The sequence below is a fragment of the Condylura cristata genome, unplaced genomic scaffold (genome assembly GCF_000260355.1).
Source record: "Condylura cristata isolate star-nosed mole 26May11 unplaced genomic scaffold, ConCri1.0 scaffold00001, whole genome shotgun sequence".
NCBI lineage: Eukaryota > Metazoa > Chordata > Mammalia > Eulipotyphla > Talpidae > Condylura > Condylura cristata.
In genome coordinates this window covers 77,052,927-77,070,901 of record NW_004567102.1, presented here as the reverse complement: position 1 = coordinate 77,070,901, position 17,975 = coordinate 77,052,927, and the positions used below count along the sequence as shown (strand labels likewise).

General features: G+C 46.0%; 1 protein-coding gene across 1 annotated transcript in view; it reads left to right on the top strand.

Annotated features, from left to right (window-relative positions):
• Nucleotides 1-9,675, top strand: part of EPM2A (epilepsy, progressive myoclonus type 2A, Lafora disease (laforin)) — an 81,877-nt gene extending 72,202 nt beyond the window's left edge. The window contains exons 4-5 of the mRNA XM_004674134.2: nt 294-535; nt 7,447-9,675. Coding sequence (XP_004674191.1) covers nt 294-535; nt 7,447-7,724 — 520 coding nt within the window. The 3' untranslated portion in view covers nt 7,725-9,675. The remainder of the gene's footprint in view (nt 1-293; nt 536-7,446) is intronic.
• The last annotated feature ends 8,300 nt before the right edge of the window (nt 9,676-17,975 follow it).

The following is a 17,975-nucleotide window of genomic DNA, read 5'->3' as shown; positions in this document are numbered from 1 at the left end:
TTAATGTTGAACCACGTATACATTCATAGAATAAAGAAAATAGTTGTATTGTGAGAGACTTAGTTTGCTTATTCCTCTTTCCTGGCAGCCTATTTAACTGTATTATTTATTGTCCCCAAAACATTACCCACATTATTTCCTTTCAATAATAATATTGGTTCTCAAATTGTGGCTACAGCCTTTTCTGTGCCAGATTTAAAGGTTAATTGCATTTTAATACTACATGTTTTATGCAGCTCCTCAGATCTCAAATTCTAACACCAATACTAGTTGACTCCATGTGTTTTTATTAGAATTCTACCAAATCTCTGGCTGGGCAGTTGCCCTCGCCAAGTGGAACATGTGACCATCAAGTTGAAGCATGAACTGGGGATTACGGCTGTAATGAATTTCCAGACCGAATGGGATATTGTACAGAATTCCTCTGGCTGTAACCGCTACCCAGAACCCATGACTCCAGACACTATGATTAAGCTCTATAAGGAAGAAGGCTTGGTCTACATCTGGATGCCGACACCAGACATGAGCACTGAAGGTGAGAGAGTAGAAGCTTTTTGACTCCTTGCTGAGTGTGTTTCAGCAAAGTCCTTGCTGTTTGCCTGCCTGCCCGCCTGCCTCTCTCTCCCTCTCTCTATCTATCTATATCTATTTATCTATAGATATCTAGATATCTATCTATCTACCTATCTATCTACCATTTTCCTCTCTCCCCACCCACCTCCCCACTTCCATCTCTCTCCATTTTACTATCAAAAGACCTAAATATAAATGATAGAAGTGGAATAAATAAAACGCTTTAGGTTTAATGTGGCTAATATATATTTGTGACACCTTGGCTGAGATTCTGTTCAACACGGCTCCTTTGATTTGTCTACTCAAGAATATATCATGTAGCTACTGTGTGTGTGGCATTGGTCTGGAAGCTGAAGTATAACAATGCCAAAAAGCAGAAGAACAATACAGAAAAACTGTGTTCTTCTTGGAACATACAGCCCTACAGTGAAGACAAATATTAATCAAATAGCTATAAACAGAAATCTTAAACTATGATTTCTTTTGCCTAGAAAGATACATAGGTGTTGCTGAGAGCATGCGCTGGCCTAGAAAGGGCAGTCAGGGAAGATTTTCTTGGGAAGTAAGTAATGTTTGCGACAACATCTGAAGAAGGGGTGTGGGTGGGGTGAGGTGGGGCAGGCTCCTGGGCAGGGAAAGCAGCATGAGGAGATTCCCTTTTGTAGAAAGCATGAGGTGTTACTGGAACTGAAAGGCAGCCAGAGCTGTTCCAGATCAGAGGGTGAGGGAAGAGGGCATCACAGCCTGGGGCCACGGGCCGACGGAGGCCAAAGCCTGAGAGGCAGGAAGGGCCTGGAGAGGCCAGATCAACTGTTTCCCTCCCAAGAGTGCTTTGACTGCGCGGTGGAGAATGGATTGGAGGGAAGCCCAGAACAGATTCCCGGAGCCCAGGTGCAGTCAAAGCAATGGTCACTGAGAGCTAATGAGCTAGATAAAGCACCTTAGGGTCAGAGGCCCACAGGGGGCCTTGTTTATGTGGGCACCAGCTGAGCTGGTCTTTGCAAGGTGGGAGTGTGTGACGTGGGTGCTGTCCAGGCAACAGAGACAAATGAAGCATCATTTTGATCTAATGCAGTTAGACAAGTTCAAAACTAATTGCAGTGCAGAGACGCATGTGATGAGAGGAGTGAGTCATGTGCTTCAGGAGGCCTGGCGTGGGAGAAGTACACTGTGCACCAGCATGGAGAGGTTACAGCAGTGTCACGGCCTGCGGGGCGAGCAGAGCAGGTCGATGTGGGAGGAGGAAGTGCATGCCAGGTGGAAGAAACAGCGTAGCCCAAAGTTCAGAGGAATTTTAGAGAAAAGATCTGTGTTGTATCCTGGTTCAGAAAAGGAAGGGAGAGAACGGAAGCCAAGAGAACCAAGCTACACCTGTAGTAGCAACCAGATGCCAGCAGGGGGAGGCAGAGAGCCACGGTAAAGGCTGTGGCAATTTGGTGCGTTACCATTTTAGGGGTCGGAAAGCAGGCGGGGATGCGGAGTGAGGAAACGTTTTTTATCATCACCCCTTGCCCCCAAAGCTCACTCTGTTACAGATGTCCCCATTTTGCAGAGGGAGTGACCAAATGCACAAAAATCTCAGGAGGTCCTCCGGCAGGCTGAACCCCACTGGGAGTCTGTGTCTGCTCTTAACTATCCCTGGGGGTGAGTGAGGCACACTTTTTGTTCCCAAAGAAGGGGTGGCAGGTTACTCCTCTTAGTAACACTGCCCCAGCGATGCTTGACTCGGGCGCAAGAGTTCTGTCCTTTTTCAAAGAAGAAAAAAAAAAGGAAATTTTATTTACACAGAAGAATATTCTAGATCATGTTTGCCCTATCCAGTTTGTTCCCCTGGTTTCAAAACAGAGAAGGCTGTTGGGATAGCGAGCTTGTGGCTTCCAGAGTGTTTGGACTTTTGCTTCCGTGATTCAGGTTGTCTGGCATTGCCACCCGCTAGAGTGATGTGTGCTGCTAACTATGGTGCCCACAGTGACTGCCCTGCTCTCTGGGAAGGGCTTTGCTGATAGTTTGGGTGTATGCAGAAGCCAGAGGGAAAGTGCTGTCTCCTCCACCCCTGCAGTTGTGCTGAAGCCTTCCCTCTGGTGGCAGAGACACCAGGCTGCAAGGTGAGAATGGGGCATCTCCCGTATCCAGGCAGGAATGACAGCAAAATGGAAGTGTCACCTCAAGAAGGACAAACTTCAGCGACAACAGAGTATCTTTGCTTCAGCATGACCTGGGGGTCATCAAAGTGTTAACAATCACAGGGACTTTCAGACCAATACAGCAATCTGTGTGGCTCGCAATATTAGTAAAATGAGCATATAGATTAATTCAGATGAATATTTTTAGAACTGCAGAACAAAATGGCACTGCCGCCGAATGCCATCAGAGTCTGGGAGGAGGCAGTTCGTTAGGCCGACCGTCACCCTGCTTGTCACAGAGCTGTTATAATCAATTGTGCTATCGATCCTCACTGTTGTACTTTTTGTCTTAGACAGTGGGGTAGTCTAGGATTTTATCTTGCTCTTTTCTTTTAAAAAAATTCTGACCGTGCCTTTTTTCCTGAGGAAAAACAAGCTCTCAAATGTAGCGCTCACCTGGGAAAAGCAAATCTGTTCAGTGACATTCCATCTTCCTTCATGTCGGGGTGCAGGGCTGAGCCTGACCTGGGTGGGGTCAGGGCCTTCCGGAGCTAATGTCCTGCCATCTGAGTCCTCGGCCACCCCTTGGTCCCCACGACCTTGGGTCTCGCTCTGACTCACCAGGCAGCAAAGACGCTTGGGAGCCACACTGGAGCCAAGCTTTGCCACCACCCAGTGAGTGTGAGTGGACAGGCTAGTTCCTGCACTGGGAAAATAGGGGTTACAGGATTAGGACTTTAGAACAGGATTATTGATAGGAAAGTGCTCGTGAAAAATCAAAGAGTGAGGGCTGTATTATTCGTCTCAGGTCCTTGAATTTCTTGATACTACAAGTAACATGGACCTTATCCTTGTTATTTTGTCAGAGTGGAGAATAAGATGCTCCACTTAATAATAAAATAAATGAAGTAATAGATTCAACTACAAATTTGTCCCTGGAGTAAGAAAGGTTGTGTGTGTGTGTGTGTGTGTGTGTGTGTGTGTGTGTGTGTGAGAGAGAGAGAGAGAGAGAGAGAGAGAGAGACAGAGACAGAGACACAGAGACACATATGCCAGGAGTGATTTCTTCAGGGTCAACCTTGAGTAGACTCGAGCTATCCTAGCTCCCCCCCCCCCCCATTTCAGGACTCAGTAACCGAGGCTGCTGCGGGCTGCTGTGTTCTGTGTCCCTCGTCACAACCTTTGCTTGCTTACTGCATGCCTTTAGCACGCTAAATTCCTCCAGCTGGGTTAGCCTGAGGAGGTGTGCACCAGAGGTCAGATCAAATTGACATTTTGGGGCTTCGCCTGGCTTTCACTGGTGGATTCATCAGCTGTTACCGAGCACCTACAGACAAGCACTGTCTTAGCGTGCACAGTAAGTGGCACAGACGTGTCGCGTGCATTCAACCTGCACAGAGTTTATAATTTTCAACCCAATTGCCAACATTTAAAACATTTAAAATTTTGAAACTTTCATATAGAAACTGCATTTTCTATTTTACTTAAGGTGATATTGCTTTAAGAATGAAAATGCCTAATCAAATTAAATTCTGTATGGAAGCTAAAAATAGGAAGCATAAAACTCAGGGACTCTGGTGTGCTTGACCTCAGTTTTACTTTGTGAGCCCCAATCCTGCAGCCCCTCTCTTTATTCCTTGGTGAGAATATGCGACCAGGTGAGTGGGGGGCAGAGACACACTGAGAACTCAGATGGACAGCCAGGGCACCGGTGACCACTAGGTGACCGGCAGGCTACCGGTGGGCTGCTGTAGGCTGGGGAGGGGGCTGGCAGAGTGGTGAAGCCCAGAGCCTTTGGGGTCGCCAGTGGCTCCAGTGGCCTTTAGGGAGTAACCTTGGGCAAACCTCCGTGCTGCTCTTCCTCAGATGGAAATGGAGGGTAATCACAGTAACAACCTGGGCGCTGTTAGGAGATGGCTGTGAATGGGCTATTGCATGCAAAGTGCTCAGACAGGTGAACGATGTCAGTAAGGTAGGAGTGTAAGGGAATGTGCAGGCTCCGGAGGTCAAAAGAAACAGCCGCTGTCGCTGACGGGGGTGGGGCTGCCACTTCCCTGGCGTCTGCCTCATTATTTACTTATTCTTTACATTATTTTAAGTAATTATTCATTTAACTTATTTTTTTTTAATAATTTAATTATTACTTAAGAGACATGATTGAAGTTTCTGTTCTGGTCTTACCGAGTGACTGCGTGGTTCCGGGCACCAGCGATGGCTCTTTTCCTCCTGGGTGAAACCTGTGTTTATCCTGGGGGCCTCCTGCAGCGCTACATGGAAGCTGCCGTTTTTCTTCCAGGCACTGAGCTCCTGGAACCTGTAGCTAGCACACATCCCTTTTCAACTGCACACGCTTCCCAAGATGCAAAGGAAAGCGGAGATGTTGTGTTATCTGGGCCTCAGTGCAGCGCCCTTCCTCAGGTCACCTCTGGCCAGACCATGTCAGGGGAGGGGTCCTGGTGGGTCTAGGTGAGCCCCAACTTGGCCAGGTCACCACACTGAGCTGACAGCTGAGTGCCGGGGCTGAGCTCAACTCCTGCTGCACCATCGCATGGGGCCTCTGTGGCCTTTTTGTGTATTTGGCATTTGGAGACAGCCCATACTAAAAACACTTCTGTTTGTTTCCTGGCGATGCACATGATAGCTGAAACTGAGGAACTAACAGGGAACTTGCCATATGATACTGGGGCCGGAGCAAGAAGAACTTACAGCTCCCCAGATCCATCCGTGGGCCTTCCCTTCCCTTCCCAGCCAGGGCTGCCTGGAGCCCACACCCCCGTGTCACAAAAGCCCAGCATAGGCAGGCCTCACGCCCAGCAAGCAGGCCGCTCAGACACACCTGGAGGGCTGCATCTCGCTCCTCCCTCTCAAATCGTGGTTCCGTGGCTCACTTCTCTCCTTGAGATGCAGTGATCCCGCCCTCCGGCCCACATGCCGGTCTGCATGCCTAGTGGTAGCCTCAGCGATAGCTACTGTCCTGGGAGTGACCCTGTGGCAGGTGCTCCCAGCTGTGGCGACAGTGCATGCTGAGGCCCATGATGGACAGGCCGAGTTAGAGTTCGGGGCTCAGTCCGGACTCTGAGAAATCAGGAAGCACATAGGAGCCGCTGTAGCTTCACCCTGAAACCCTCCGGGAACCAGGCAGGAGCAGGGCTATGTGACCGGGCAGGGGAGATGGGCTCTGAGGAGGGCATGACTGCCCCGCTGAAGGCGTCCCGTGAAACACCTGTGAGTTGCTGTGTGGAGCTTGCAGCTGGGACCTCTTAGAGGGGTTCATTGAACACCAGCGGCAGCAGCAGAAATTACTCTGCTTCTACTTAGTTCTCTCCTGTCGCAGAGTGAGCCAGAGCAAAGTGGGACTCTCCCCACCCCCCACGATGGAGAGGTAACTAGAAGGTCTTCAGAGCACATTGGGATTGTTGGTACCATGTGGCCAAAGGTGCTCACTCCTGAGTGCCTGGGCTGTGCTGGCCTCTTCAGGTCCTTGCATTTTAAAAAAAGATTTATTTATTTATGCATACAAGAACTGGGATACAGGTCAGCAGTGCCAGGGCAGTGAGAAGATTCACCAGACACAGAGCGGGGAACAGAACAGGCAGATCTACGAAGTACACTGCTGAGGGGAGCAGTGGGCGGGTCAGGAGAGGTCTGCCACGCCATGTGGTCACCTCCGGGGCAGGCGGGGATCGAACTCATGTGGAAGTGGCTTTAGCTTCTTAGTGCTGTGCTTTAACCTGCTGTGTCACCACGGAGGGCCCAGGTTACTTGCATTTTAAAGGAGAAAAGCAGAAACTTACTTGAGTAAGGGAACATCCCAGGCTTCTGTGAGGATGTACAATGGATGGTCCAGGGTGAGCTTCCCTGCCTCTCCCCACTCCTGTGAGGTGACGACGTGAAGGCTGGACAGGGCTGGTCTGTGGCCCCGGGGGATCCCTTTGGGGTCCTTGTGTCCCTGTGTGCTTGAGGACAGAGAAGAGCTAGAGACTGTCAAGTCACGGGCGGTGGTTTTAACCGCCCAGCACTCTACCGCTCCCCTCCTTCAACCCTTGCTGAAGCAGTTCATGCTGAGTGTCCTCAACTCCACCCCACCCCCAAGTACCAGCTTTGCCCTGAGAACTTGAGCCGATCTCCAGGGGTCTGAACTTTGATGGTTTGAGGCAGAATCTGAAGCCCTTCTCCCTCCATATAGTAAGATTTGCGACTCTCCTAAGGATCACAACTAATGAAGTGATAGTAACTATGTCGACAGTAACTGTTGAATCACCTTTCATACTCAGCTTGTGGCCAGGGACTAAATCAGCGCTCAGTTGCCCCATCTGTCTCAGCCACTAGGTCCTCCTACAGGACACATGCAAAGTAGCTCCTTCATGTTGAATGAATTCAGGGGGCTGCTTTCCCAGAAATTCTGTTTCACACTGACCTGGAAGATACTTTTGGACCCAGGTGACAAAACCTGGCAGTTCTTTAGAATCCTCTAAACCTCCCTCACATGTAAAATCCCTCTCAGGGCTGGGCTTTTCCCTGAGAGGAACTGAAGAATGCAGAAGCCGCTGAAGGCCAGCAGGATGCAGGGGGCACCGAGCGCTGACCTCTGGGCCCCATGAGGTCTCTACCTTATGTCTAGCGGGTTTTGACAGCGCCTCACGCTGTCCTGCAAAACGTCTGCAGCGCCAAGGCCAGGCTCCGCCAGGGGCCTCCCTCGGCCTTTCCGCGCGGGCCGGGCGTGACTCACGAGTGCTGTGCTTCCCCGCAGGCCGCGTGCAGATGCTGCCGCAGGCCGTGTGCCTGCTGCACGCGCTGCTGGAGAGCGGACACTCGGTCTACGTGCACTGCAACGCGGGCGTGGGCCGCTCCTCCGCCACGGTGTGTGGCTGGCTGCGCTACGTGCGAGGCTGGCCGCTCCGCAAGGTGCAGTACTTCCTCATGGCCAGGAGGCCGGCCGCCTACATCGACGAGGACGCCTTGACGCGGGCGGAGGAGGACTTCTTCCGGAAGTTTGGGAAGGTCCGCTCCAACCTGGGTGGGGTGTAGGGGCCACCTGCAGGCCCCCCAGCACCCCAGGGAAGCCGGGGTCATGTGAGGCCAGCGACACAACACCGGGATTCCGCAGGAGCTGAGAAGACTGGCCTCCCCCAGGCCTCTCTGCATGGAGCTGACTTGCTGTCAGGCTTTGGGTTGGCTGCGCCTTTGCAAAGTTGCGCAAAAGCCGCTGGGACTGACTCGGGAGAAAGCCGGGGCCTTGGGCGGGCCTGGGTCTGGCACCTGGCGAAAAGGGGGTGTGCCTTCTTGCCTGCGTGGCCAGCCCCCTGCAGGGTCTCCAAGTCACAGTTGCTTTGTCTGGCGGTGTGGTGTGGCAAGAGAAAAGAGGGGGTTTGTGCGGATTTCCTCCTGCGTGCGCTCAGCTTGCAGACGCACACACAGCTTTTCTGATGCGCTGAAAGGACGATAGAAAATGGGAACTGTCACTTGCTGAAGAGGGAAATGAGGGTAGAACTTTAACCCTCACGCAGCTAAGAGCTCACTGTACCCAGAAAACGATGCTTTCTAGACTTTGCTCAGCACCCCGCTTCCCAGTTGTGAGCATGATCACCCACAGTGATCAAGAGTGGCTCCGAGGAGTGTTTTCTCCCTGGTTGGTTCGCGGTGGCGGTGAGCAAAGCTTTGTTTCAGGCCGCGGCTCGTCAGCCTCAGCCCCTAACACAAGCCTGGGTGGCTTGTTTTTCCAGCCAACAATGGTGAATTCAACTTCCCACCTCTCAGAGTTGATAATCCCGCAGAGGTCCCTACAGTGAGAAATGAAAGTGTTCCTGTCAGTTGCCGAAAGTTTTAAAAAGTAGTTCTACTGGGTACCACCCAATTTGAAGATGGTGGGGTGTCTTCGCAGGCTGAGGCATAGCTCATGACTGCCCATATTATGAGCTATGTCCAACTGCTGTCCAACCCAGGGCCACCTCTCCGCCCTCAGTTTCTCATCTTAATAAACCACGCAGCTCCTCTGACTCTAGATGTGCACCTCACCTCTGACCCCCACCTCCCACCCTACCCCACCCCGCTCCGCCCAGGTTTTGCAGAAATATGGACATGAACATGAATTCGCCTCTCAAGCTCATCGCCTAGAAGAGCCCAGAGCTCCGTCAGTAAGGCAGGGCCGCGTTATGGGTGATGAGCTGGAACTGCTTTGGGTCTTTATGTGCTGGGTGCTTTATAATCTTACCCAGTGTAAACCTGCCAGGACATTGTGAGGAAGGCTTTGTTTTCTGCATTGTATAAATGAGGAAACCAAAACGCTCAGAGATTAAATCAACTGCCCAGAGCCAGATGGCAAGTCAATAGAAGAAATGGGATACAAAGCTAGATTTGTTTCCCTCAAAGTGGGTACATTTCCTTTTAAAATACAATGCCTATTTATTCTTTGTTCCTTCTTTTCTTCCATAAATATTTATGGATAGAAAGGAGAAGCTCTGATTTAGGAACTGTGGGGGATAGGAGGCCGCAAAGTAAGTTCCAGTGGCCTGCAGATGGGGGTGAGTGTCTTACACCCATGGGGCTCTGGGGACATGCATTGGTCCTGGATGGAGGAGGCCAGATAGGACACATATTTTCCCTAGAATTTTACAAATTTGGATTTTTAGGCCAGGTTTAAATAATGTGAAATCTAGCTCCCTTGCTAAAAATAACTAGGGAAAACTATTGTACTCAAGTAGCAGATTTACAGTAGCAATGTGCTGTGTGAAATTTAATCTTAAAAATGGAATATCGTGTGTGTGTGTGAATTTCCTTAATGTCTAAGAAAACGAACCCTGTAATATCCACAAAGACATCTGGGGATGGGCTTTTTTTCTTTTTGCTGTTAGGCAAGTCAGTGAATCAGTTAAAACTATTAAGGAATATTGGAAATACCCTTTCTCTCCTCATTAAGTGGAATATCCAATGTATTTCAGAATCATCTGAAATTTTTGCTAAATAAAAGCATTAGAATTGGTCTCTGTGTGTAGAATTCTTTTAAATGATACTCATCTTGTCTGACATCCACAAGAACACAACTCTGTTCCCTTATTTGTTTAAAGGGGGCAGTCAGCTAAGCTAAATTGTTTTTTCCTTATCACTCTTACTTCCTCATTAGCTGATCAAAATTGTCAGTTACAGGCGAGAGGATGTCAAACGGGAGGACACCTCAAAGAAGGGAGGGTGAAACCTCCAGAGTGTGTCAGAGAAAACCAGAACAGATATCGGGTCATTAGCTGCTTGTCACTGACAGTAACAAAGCTTCCAGAGAACAGGCTGATCAAGTAGGGGAGGAGGACTGTGCACTAGCTTCATAGAGAACAAAAGAAACCTGATGAAGATGGGGTGTAGACAAAAGAGGAAGGTTGACCAAGTTATACCTCCTGATAACGACAATAATGGCAGTCTTAGTAAAAGGAAGAATAAAATGCAAGAGCTTCATTTGCTCCCTTCCCTAAAGCCTTGCTCCCAAAACTCCCAATTTTGCTAATGGAAATGTACTTCCAGTTGCTCAGTTTCTAAACCTGTCATTCTGAGCTCCTCTCTTTCTTTCAAGCAATCACCTTTGATCAATCAGGAAAAGCTGTCATTTCTCCCATCAAAATGTCTATAGACTATGTTTTCCTCCACTGAACCACCATGGTCAGAATCAAGGTGACTGCCAGATAGGACTTCAGCAGGAGCCACCTACCATCTTCCTGACCCACCTCTCCACTCTGTGTATCTTGACAATGTCAACCTGTGGCCAAAGTGCATATCAGCTCATGCGGCTCCTGTGCTCGAAACCACCAGGACTTGCCAGGCTACTCAAGGTGAATGCTCCTCAGGACATGTTCATGGGGCAGAAGGGCACCCCAGAAACCCCAAACCTGCCTGTTCTATATAAGTTCTGCCATCCACCGCATCAGGACAAAACATGTAAGATCTGTAATGGAAAGGAACTTCAATATAATTAGTGTGCAATACAGAAAAGACAGAATATAGTTTCTAAATCAAACACCCAAAGTCACCCATCCTCTCATGGGTAAACGTCCAGCCAAACTGAGCTGGCTCAAAGCAAGGCCTGAAATACTGCCCCAACTCTAAAGCACCTTCCAGTGGGGACCCAAGAAAAGGGTCAGAAATGGTCTGACACAGACAGAAACAAGTCTGGGAGGAAAAGAGCAAAATCAAAACCAAGAGATAAAAGCTGCATCGTCACCTCCCACTGGCCTCTCACCAACATCTCTTTCAACCAATCCAGGGCCAAACACCTTCACCTCCATGAAGAAGTGCAGCTTCCTCACATGTCTCTCAGCTCCACGTGCCTCCTCAGGTCTCCTCCCAGCCCTCAGTCCTGCTTCCTTCCTTTCAATTCTCTTCTCCCTGCTCAGCTACTCCCTTTTTTGGGTGGGGCAGGGAACCTGGAACCTCTCCTTTTCCTGGGGTCCCCCTGTTACACACTGTCTTGTCCTCTCTCGCTCTGTATGGCCACACTCACCTTTTAGTTCTCTGAGTTTCCGCCAGGCCCTAATTCAGGGCACTTCCGCTGGCTGTTGTCTCTGCCGGGAGGTTGTTCCCAAGTGAGCACATGGCTTGTCCCGTCCCCTTCCGTGACGCCTGTCAAAGTCACGTGCCCCCTTCAACCCACCCTCTCAAAGATTCCCTGCTTCATTTCTCTCCATGGAACTCATTATTGGCCAATACATTTCATAATTTGCTTGTTGTTTCATTGTTGGCATCCTCTCACTACATTGAAAACTTCATAAAGACAAAGGGAATCTCTAGCTCCTGAATTTATGAATTGGGGTTTTCCATTTTAAAAGTTGAATTCTCAAGTAGAAGTTTAAATACATTAAACATTAAATGCATTACAGATATTATAAGTCAGCCCAAAGGATGGAAATCCCAGAACATAGTGGAAAGACAGCTGAAGTTGGAAACAGACAGAAAATGTGGGATAAATCAAGTAGGAACCAGGATGCATCCTGCCACGGTGCTCGCACTGACCATTTTAGCACTCTTATGGGAAGCAATCCTGCTTAGCAGGCAGGGAGTCAGAGTTCTGGCTTTTGGTACTTAAACACACGCCATTGTATGAAATGACCAACAGAGGAGCAGAGTGGTGTGGATGGCAAAGGAGGAAATCAGGACAGTGGGAGAATGAGAGCTGGAGGGAGAACAGAAGAGATAATTGTCATTGACATACTTAGCAACACTTGCAGAGAAAAGTCAGAACTCACAGAAGGAAATTTAGTTTGCTGCATATGATTGTTTAAAAAATGAAATTTATATTTTATTCCACAGAGGTCCTTGCCATTACCTTCTTACAGCTAAGTGACAAATCCACGGTCTAGAAAATCTTAGTGAAGACCTTGTACTCACTCTGGAGACACAAGGTGTCTACCATGTCTTATAGGACGGTGTTCAGACAAAAATCTATGCCTCCTCATCATCTCAGAGGGATAAGCTCTTTCTGTGTATTGTGCTGACTGATGTTTTCGGACATGCTATTGTTTATTTTTAATTTCAAGGTGTTTCTGCTTTTTTATACCTTATTTTCTCCTTTCTTGTTTTTATGTTTGCCTTTAATTACTTCTCTCCCTTACAAGGAAAGTACTTTAACACTGAATTTGTACAATGGTCTTTATCCCTGCCTCATGGTCACATGATTGCAGACACAGTTATGAGTTGTTTTAGAAAGACTTTCTCTTTTCTCATGTGTTCCTATATTTTTTCTTTAAGTTTGCTAGGAAAGGTAAAGAAAATTTTGGTAAATCCATAGGAAAGGTAAAGAAAATTTTGGTAAATCCATGCACCTCCTTCTTGGATTTACAATTGCCACCTCATTCCATTTTTTTTTTTTCCTTATCTCTCCCAGCTTCTACCATCACTGAGAATCTTAAGCCCAGTCCCTGTCAAGATTCCGCTAGCCTACTATTGCACTCTTCCTTGTAGTATTGCGTCTCATAATTGGGTGCATTTTTTTTTTCTTTTACGTATGCTTACAGAACTAGGGTACAGGCCAGAGGAGCAGGAGCAGTGAGAGGATACACCAGCGTCATAGTGGGGAGCAGAACAGGCAGATTGACGAAGTACACTGCTGAGGGGAGCAGCAGGTGAGACAGGACAGGTCTGCGGCGCCCTGTGGTCAGCTCCAGGGCACGAATGAAACTCTACAGAAGCAGCCATGGCCAGCTTCACGGTGCTGAGCTTTAACCCTCTGCGCCACCAGGGGGCGCCCTAACTGGGTGTTTTGTGCTCCAGATTTCCTTGGGGTAGCACAGCCACACATTTCCAAGTTTCATTCTGAACTATTTTATCTGCTGCTAGTCTTTTGTTACCTTTGTCTTCATTGTGGCAGATGGGTATCTATTACCAGCTTTATAATGTAATTCCCCTCAAGATGTCGTGAGGAATTTGCGTTTCATTTTAAGCCAGAATCTTCTCAGTCTTTAATACATAAAACACCCAAATCTCAATCTCAACTCTAAAGCTCTTTCTAATGTGCCAGACGATATATCAAATTTTTTTTCTGAAAATTATGATTTGGACATATCCCAGGATAGTGTCTAAACTCAATATTCCACAAATGGAAGTTTACATTCTTTTGTCAAATCTCCTACATTTTCTCTGTTGGGGAGATAGCATCAGCATCTTCTTCTCACCCAGCTGGTTCAAGTGAAAACTTGAATGTCATTTTTGCCTTCCCCTACCCTTTACTACTCTCCTAAGCACTCAACATGTTCTCTCCATTATACCTCCGAAAAGTGTTTTAAATATGTACATCCCACCCTGGTAGGCTCTAACCTAGGTCGTTAAGGCAACTTCCATCATCTTCTTATTATTGCTACCTCTTCCCCCTTTCAGACCATTTCCTACCCTGCTCAAAGACACTTTTCCCAAATTCAAACCTGATATTGTCTCCTCTTTGCTTTACACTGTTCGATGACGCTTCACTAATCCCAGGAAAAACTTAAACATTGCTTATTGTGACCTAAAGTGACCTTTATGATCTGGACTGTGCATTTCTTTCCAGCTTCTTTTGTCATCTACGTAACCCTTCCCTAAGAGCACACTCAACACATGAGGTATCTAAGTGCTCTATGATCTTTTACACCTCCTGGTTTTGCACATAATCTGTTCCGTCTGGAGTCTTCTGTCTATCTGTGTTGGGCCAGCATTGGCTCAGAGTCTGGGTCTCTGAGAGCCATCTTCCTGCATCCTCAGTTCTGGCCTCCCAGGCGTTCTGAGACTTTCATGTATGCTGCTCCTGAAGTCTGTAACCTAGTGCATTTAACACCCTGAGATGGGCACAGTAAACAGTGCTTAGCACTGCTCAGATACTATGTAATAAGTACTTCCTTGATCCTGCACTCAGATCTAACATATATTGCAATCTACAGAGGTATGTAAAAAAGCATTTCAGAGCACCTTCATTTTCCCTCTAAGTTAATGATTGGGGTAACTTAATTATTCTCAAAGGCTTCTTTTAAAAAGCATTTTAATAACTATTTCTGTACAACTAATAATGATTTTCAATCATAGCAAACATCAGCAGCAACATCCTATGTGATGAGCCTGTAAAATACTATATTCAGCCATCCTGTCCTCTTGCTGAACATTGTGTTTATTCAGCCTCCGCTTTGATACTGAATTCCAGTCTGCTACACCTCACTTGTGTGACTTGGCAGCGAGGCTTGGAATGAGTGAGGCAAAGCTTTCAGTACTCTGAGGAGATGGCCGGGCCTCACAGTAAACTACTTTAGCCTCAGTCAGGATCAGGGGGAGGGATGGATGGGGCCAGGGGTGCACTTCTGCTGAGTTGTGTGCTGACGTCAGTTTTTTCCTTGATGACATCTCTGGCACCTGGAGCCCAGTCCACAGGGCAGCAGCTCAGGCTGAGGCTTGTCACCCCCCTGTCAGGGTCTCAGAGGTGTGTGAGTAAAAACCTGAAAGCATTTTTGTCAGTTTCACCTCATTGTAAGAAGAAATTAATACATCAACATTTGACATATATTTTATATATATATATATATGTATATGTATATATGTATGTATGTATATATATTTTCAGGAATGTTTGCTAGCAGGAAATAGAAACTAAGGGACCAATGAAGCAGCTACTGGTTTCTGGAGAATTTAACTCCAGGGGAGGGAGGTTCACGTTGGGCTGCTGTCATTGACTAATACTGATGGCCTTAGGAAAGAACAGCCTATGGAATCCATTACTATGAGTACTAAAATTATTACTAGTGGTACTGTATTGCATAGTTAGTGCAATCACAGTGAGATGTCATGGAAGAAATTTCCTTCTGTCCAAGGAATTAAGCACAGTTGTTATTTTCCTAAGCAATAAAAAAATACCGAATGCAGCTATGAAGTCGACATAACTGATTATGTTTTCCTCTTTCTAGCTACAGTTATGATGAGGTAGTAAAGTTTCTTGAACTACTTCTTGTTCTGCCTTGTATTTCTACTTATTTTTTCCACCCCAGTGCATCATCTTTCTTATTTGTTTAAAATTCCCCCTCCCCAACCCCGCTTTTCTGTATTGATTGATCTGTTGAAAAATATCACATTTAATTTTTTTTGGGAACAAACAAAACAGGTGCCATGTTGAAGCACTTGCATGTTACAGAGGCTGAATTATGAACGCTGTTGATATAAATGTCAGAAAAGATGAACTTTAGTGAAATGTTATATGTGTATCTGGGTAAAATTTTATCTTATGGAAATGAAGAGGCTCTAAAGCTCTAAAGATTTGTGTCCTTCATCTCATGGACACAAATGTCAGAAAATTGTCTCAAACTTCCAGAGTGTCAGCAGGCCTGTGTGTTGATTGATGGACAGATGCATTCTCATGATTCAAGGAGACAGAACTAGAATGCAAGTCATTGTCACAAGTTTCCTCTACTTCTAAAACATTGCAGGTGGAAAAGTATGTTTTTGTTTTCCTCTTATCTAATCACTTGCCTACATAATCTCTCTAATAGTCAGTGAAGTAAATAACCTGATGTGGATACCTGTTCTCTCCCTATGTCTTGTGGAGTAAATGGATAGCTACAGGCCTCACAACTTAGAGAAATCTGCAAACTTGATAGCCATTATTGTCATTATACTGGCAGTGTTTCTAATGAAATTAAAAACAAGTATTATTATTATTATTATTTTTGGTTTATAGTATATTGTTTTCTCTAAGAGCATCAAATGTGTTAACTCCTGACTTAAAAAGATTTATATTTCGGTACACACAGAAGATTGTAGAGTAGTGTTAATATTTAGGCTGATGATTAGAAAATGGAGCTGGCACTTTGGGGGAAGTATTGGATCATCACATATATAAGCCAATTGGATACAGGAGCCTTGTATATGATCACTGACAAGCAGTGATTGGAGTTGTGTAAAGAAATATTTTTTAGCATTTAGTATTTAGCATTTAGTTCTGAATATGCCTAAGGAACAAAAACAGATGGAGAAAAAAAATTATTTTCAAGGTGACTTTCACAAGTCTGTAGCAAATATCCCAGTTTAATTTGAAAGTTTTCACTAATATTCTTCCTCCAGGAATTACTTTCACAAGAATATTTTTGTTACTATAGAGTATATTTTATGCCTTGGTGGTCCATCACTTTTGGATCTAAGAGAAGAATCCTGGCCTGTGACATTAAATTTTTGATTATCATTTGCAATTACATACACATTTTAGCCAAGATTCAGACTTCCTACAGCTTTCCCATAGCACAATACAAATGCTATCAAAGAAGATAATTTTGTAAAAATAAAAATGGGAGGAATCTTCCTTAGTAGTAGTTCAGATGAAAATTATTTATGGTATTTAACTCATTCAATAATTTTCTATTGCTGCTAAATGGGCTAACAGAATTATGGGCTGCTCTGTCCCATAAACTATATAATCATATTAGAAGTGCTCTGTTCTTAGCCACAAGAGTTAGAGCAATTTCTTTTTTTAATGAAGCATTATTATTATTATTATTTATTTTGTGAGGGTACTGTGGTATAGACCAGAGGTGTGGAGGTGGGACGGGAGTGAGAGGATTCGCCAGAGACAGAGTGGGGAGCAGAACAGGCAGACCCACTGAGATACACTGCTGAGGGGAGCAGCAGGTCAGACAGGAGGTCTGCTGCACCATGTGGGCCAGGCCCTAGCCAGGATTGAACTCAGGCCACAGTGATGATTGTGCTGAGTTAACTCCTAAGCCACCAGAGAGGCCATGAGTCAATGTAATTTCAGTTGAAAAATTGTACCCGCTTCTGCTCAACAGGTTTGAAGTTTGAAACACTGGCATTTAAAAAGTCAGTGTTCAAAGAGAATTTCTGGCTTCTTCAGAAGCATTCATGGGGAAAACAAAATCCAGAGATCTTTCTGTACTAATAGTTTCATTGTTTGAATAATTGTGCAAATTCTAAATATCTTCCAGGTATCTTAAGGGACTTGCACTCACTCACACTCAGAGTGTGGATGTAATCATTGGAATCTGTAGAAAGGAGCTGAGGAAGATTCACTTGGAGAAAGAAGTCTAAGGAAAGAAATGACTTTTTTTTAAGTATTTGAAGGCAATTACATTGCTTTTGTTGCTCCAGAGGGCAGAAGGAATATTCATCACTTGGAATTACAGAGAGGTAGCTTTTGGCTTTTTTGAAGAAAGAACTTCCTAAGTATTGTTGGAAATTGGTGAAACAGATCACTATGTGAGATACTGAGTTTCCTGACATTAAATAATTTTAATGCAGAAGTTGAAAAACTCACCTCCAAGAATGTTTCACAGACTTCATTACCGAGGAGCAGTCCCGACTGTGCGACGTCTAAAGTTATTACCTTACACTTTTTTGTTTTTTTAAAATAAATTATTTTTGTTTACAGAACTGGGGGACAGGCCAGAGGTGTGATGGGTGAGAAGATTCACCAGAGAGAGAGTGGGGAGCAGAACAGGCAGATGTACTGGAATACACTGCTGAGGGGAGCAGTGGGCTGCTCAGGAGAGGTCTGCCATGCTGTGAGAGTCAGCTCCCTGGCCAGGGATCAAACTTGTGCTGCAGTGGCTTCAGAGAGCTTCATAATGTGGTGCTTTAACCCCTTGTGACACCAGGGAGAGCCAACACCCTTTACTTTTAATTACTGATTTAGGACAACATCCAATGTCCCCTTTTCCCTTGAACATTGAAAACAGCAACTTAGCATTGATCAAGATAACAAAAGAATCTGAGAGAACAAAAGTCCTTTCAGAAAACTCAGTGCTCACTTGTCTCTGCCTGTTGGTGCTGGAGAGCGGGTAA